This window comes from Melanaphis sacchari, unplaced genomic scaffold (assembly GCF_002803265.2).
Source record: "Melanaphis sacchari strain LSU unplaced genomic scaffold, SCAv2.0 Contig212_pilon_pilon, whole genome shotgun sequence".
Classification (NCBI taxonomy): Eukaryota; Metazoa; Arthropoda; class Insecta; order Hemiptera; family Aphididae; genus Melanaphis; species Melanaphis sacchari.
The window spans coordinates 6,857-10,149 of record NW_020271059.1 but is presented as its reverse complement, the minus strand read 5'-3'; the positions used below and the strand labels follow the sequence as shown (position 1 = coordinate 10,149).

The 3,293-nt window shown below is 41.2% G+C and overlaps 1 protein-coding gene and 1 pseudogene across 1 annotated transcript; both read left to right on the top strand.

Annotated features, from left to right (window-relative positions):
* The first annotated feature begins 717 nt into the window (after positions 1 to 717).
* LOC112593892 lies at positions 718 to 1,728 on the top strand. The gene has a single exon (XM_025338478.1). It carries the CDS (start codon positions 718 to 720, stop codon positions 1,726 to 1,728), a length of 1,011 nt encoding a protein of 336 aa, XP_025194263.1.
* Positions 1,729 to 1,854: 126 nt separating this feature from the next.
* Positions 1,855 to 3,103, top strand: LOC112593891 (annotated as a pseudogene).
* The last annotated feature ends 190 nt before the right edge of the window (positions 3,104 to 3,293 follow it).

The window sequence follows — 3,293 nt, the reverse complement described above, 5'->3', positions numbered from 1 at the left end:
AATGAATCAATTTGATTAATACATATAAAGTTATTTTGTTGATTTATATTTTGATTGTCATTATTAAATTAATACTATTAAGTTCTTTAATACAATTTTCATATTGGTACACTCCATTTGATTACCAGAGACATATTATTTTAACATATTTTATTGTATTTGAACATTTTGTACTTCTTTAGACACAGGTACAATATTATCCCAACTAATATAATTTATTTTGTGACAATCCACTTTACTAGTAAAATTAACAGTATATTCAGAATATTTTATTAATGATAACAATAACTTTTTACTTTTAGAGTTATTCATTATTTTATTATTATTTAAAATAAATCATATAATATTGTACTACCTGAAAGACTTAGAATAAATAGTAATATAAATAACAATCAAACGTAGGTAATGAAAAATGAATGTTCTTTGCGCCATAGACCGGTATCTATTAACTATCAGTTTATTGTTAACTGATTATATCAAGTTGAAAGGGAAATCTATTATCTGTTATATGATTTTTCTGAAAATTTTGATATTAAAAACGTATTTTTTCAGTGGCAGTGACTGTACACGGCGGTCGTTCGCCGGCGTATGCCCAAAATCGACGTCTCTCCAAGCAAACAGCTGGTTCGGTGCGGTAAAGCCGTGACGAGTGCAGCCGACAGTTTATTAGCGGAGCGCTCCCATCCTCCCCATCCGCCAACAGCTGCGTCCGTGATAATGTTCAGTCTTACGAAGCTGGCGTACCACAAATGCAGCCCCAAAGACCGGCAGCGGTATGACACAATACCGGGCTACGTGACTCGTGTCGATTTGCAGGACTGCTGTAAATATTTGCTTTCGTCCAACTATAGGCCAAAGAAAATGGAGAAAACGAACTTGTGCTCGTTGGCCGCCCGGAACGGACACGCCGATTGCTTGCGGCGGGCGCACGTCATGGGCATACAGTGGAACGAGCGCACCTCCATAGCGGCCTGTCGGGGCGGCAACGTAGAGTGTTTGCAGTACGCGCACGAGAACGACTGTCCCATGCCCGGCATCAAGCTAGCGCTGGCCTCGGCCGCCGCCGGCCAACTGTTCACGCTCGATTACTTGTGGAAAAATAAATTTGATTTCCCGAGAGACTTATGCTCGGTGGCTGTCCGTTCCGGGAACGTCCGCGTGTTAAAGTACTTACGGCAGTTGAACTTCGGGTGGTACACCCATACGACCGCGACGGCCGCTTACCACAACCAAATAGAGTGCCTGGTCTACGCGCGAGAACACGGCAGTCCGTGGGACGAGTCGACGTGCGCTCTCGCCGCCCGGGTGGGGAGCTACGCGTGCCTCGTTTATGCCCGCCGAAACGGATGTCCGTGGGACGCCTACACCTGCACCTACGCCGCGTTTGGTGGCCATCTCAGAATTTTGAAATACGCACACCGGAATGGGTGCCCGTGGGGCACGAGGTCGTTCACCGCCGCCGCGGCGGGCGGTCAACTCAAATGTCTGAAGTACATGCTTCGGAATGGATGCCCGCAAGACGAGTGGGCGTGCGCCGCCGCCGCTATGAACGGCCACCTAACATGTCTAAAATACTTGCATCAGAACGGGTGCAAGTGGGACTTTCATACAACCTATCAGGCGGGTATAAACAAGCATATGAAGTGCTACAAATACGCCATGAATAACGGTTGCGATTGGTCGTACTGGCTGAATCGGGGACCAATAAATTTTAGTCGCCAACAATAACGTGTGAATTATCACTATTTGCGTTTCAGTTGTCACAGTGTTCGATTGTGCTTTCCGTTTACTGTTTACTCTTATCGCAGCTATTGTTGTCGTATTTAATCGTTAGCACGGTCTTATTACGTAAACATGTCGTCGTCTTCGGGCGGCGACTTACGGGCAGGTAAATCACCTGCTCCTAAAAAAATAAAACTTTCTTTGTCTACCAATCGTGCTTCGGATTTCAATTCCACCCTCGTCACCAATAAAAAAAAATTCACGCAAGTCAAATTCTATTTTACTTACACCTACGTCCCCCGGACTTCAGCAAATTATTGACAATACGCCGATTTTAAATACGTCGCACCCGACCTTCAGTTATATTGACCGCGTACATACCGATAATAATTGGATCTCATCCTTCTAGTCTGTTATACATTTATCGCTCAATTATACGTTCTAAATTGGACTATGATTGCCTTCTGTTTGGTTCGGCCACCTACTCCAACTGGAAAAAAATAAATATACTTCAAACGTCTTGTCTCAGAACCATAATGAAATATGTAAGATCGACCCCTGGTCCGGCGATTGAAGTTGAGACCACTTGTCCTTCTTTTAATATCAGGTGCCGGATGTGCCGGAGAATTCATTTTAAAATCTTTAGCTCATTCCAACCATAATATATTCGATATCTTCTATTCTCTCTTTATCACCTGGCGTTATACGTCTAGATCTATACCCGTCCTATCAACTGCAGCCTATTCTCTTTCCAATGTTTACCAATATGTTATAAAATCAAATAAACTTCCACTCTATGAGCAACGCTATGATTCTCTCCTTTTTACCCCCTTAGTTCAAATTGATAACTTCTCTGATTCTCCTTACATTGAGCTAAAATCTGTTTATTTCTTTTGTTAATAAACTGTTTTAAAATTACCTCAACCTTAATTATCCAAACTTCACTATCATCTATACTAGCGGCTCAATATCTTCCTTATCAGCCGACTATTCGTTCTACACACCTGAACTTCTCGTTTCTTTCTCCAACAACCTACCTCCCTCATGCTCTTCCTTCACCGCTAAATGTTATGCTATTCTCGAAGCTCTTCTATTTATTTCAAATTTAGCCCCGAATAATTATTTAATCGCTTCTGACTCTATGTCCTGCTTACAATCCCTTATATCAAATCTATTTAATTCTAAATTATCCCCTCTAGTTTTTCAAATTAAATCATATATATATATACATATATATTTATATGATCTCAAGCAGTCCAATCACTTTATTGAACTTATATGGATCCTTAGCCATATTGGCATACATGATAATGATATAGCTGATAGGCTCGCCAAAGCTGCCTCCAATACAACCCTTCCTCCTCTTGCGCAGTTGCCTTGAACCGATTTTTCCCCTCTATTACGTCGTCATATTATCAGCCTTTGGTACAATCACTGGAATAACCTGCCTGCTCACTTTTATATACTTATTTTAATTACACAAGTCAAGAGCGTCATTTCAATATTTGCTAAGGAAGGACGTAATAATGACAAGCCCTATAACCATAAAACTTTTAAATACACTTAAAAAA

Coding starts and splice junctions, on each gene's coding strand:
- LOC112593892 (XM_025338478.1), top strand. CDS start 718: ATGTTCAGTCTTACGAAGCTGGCGTACCACAAATGCAGCCCCAAAGAC.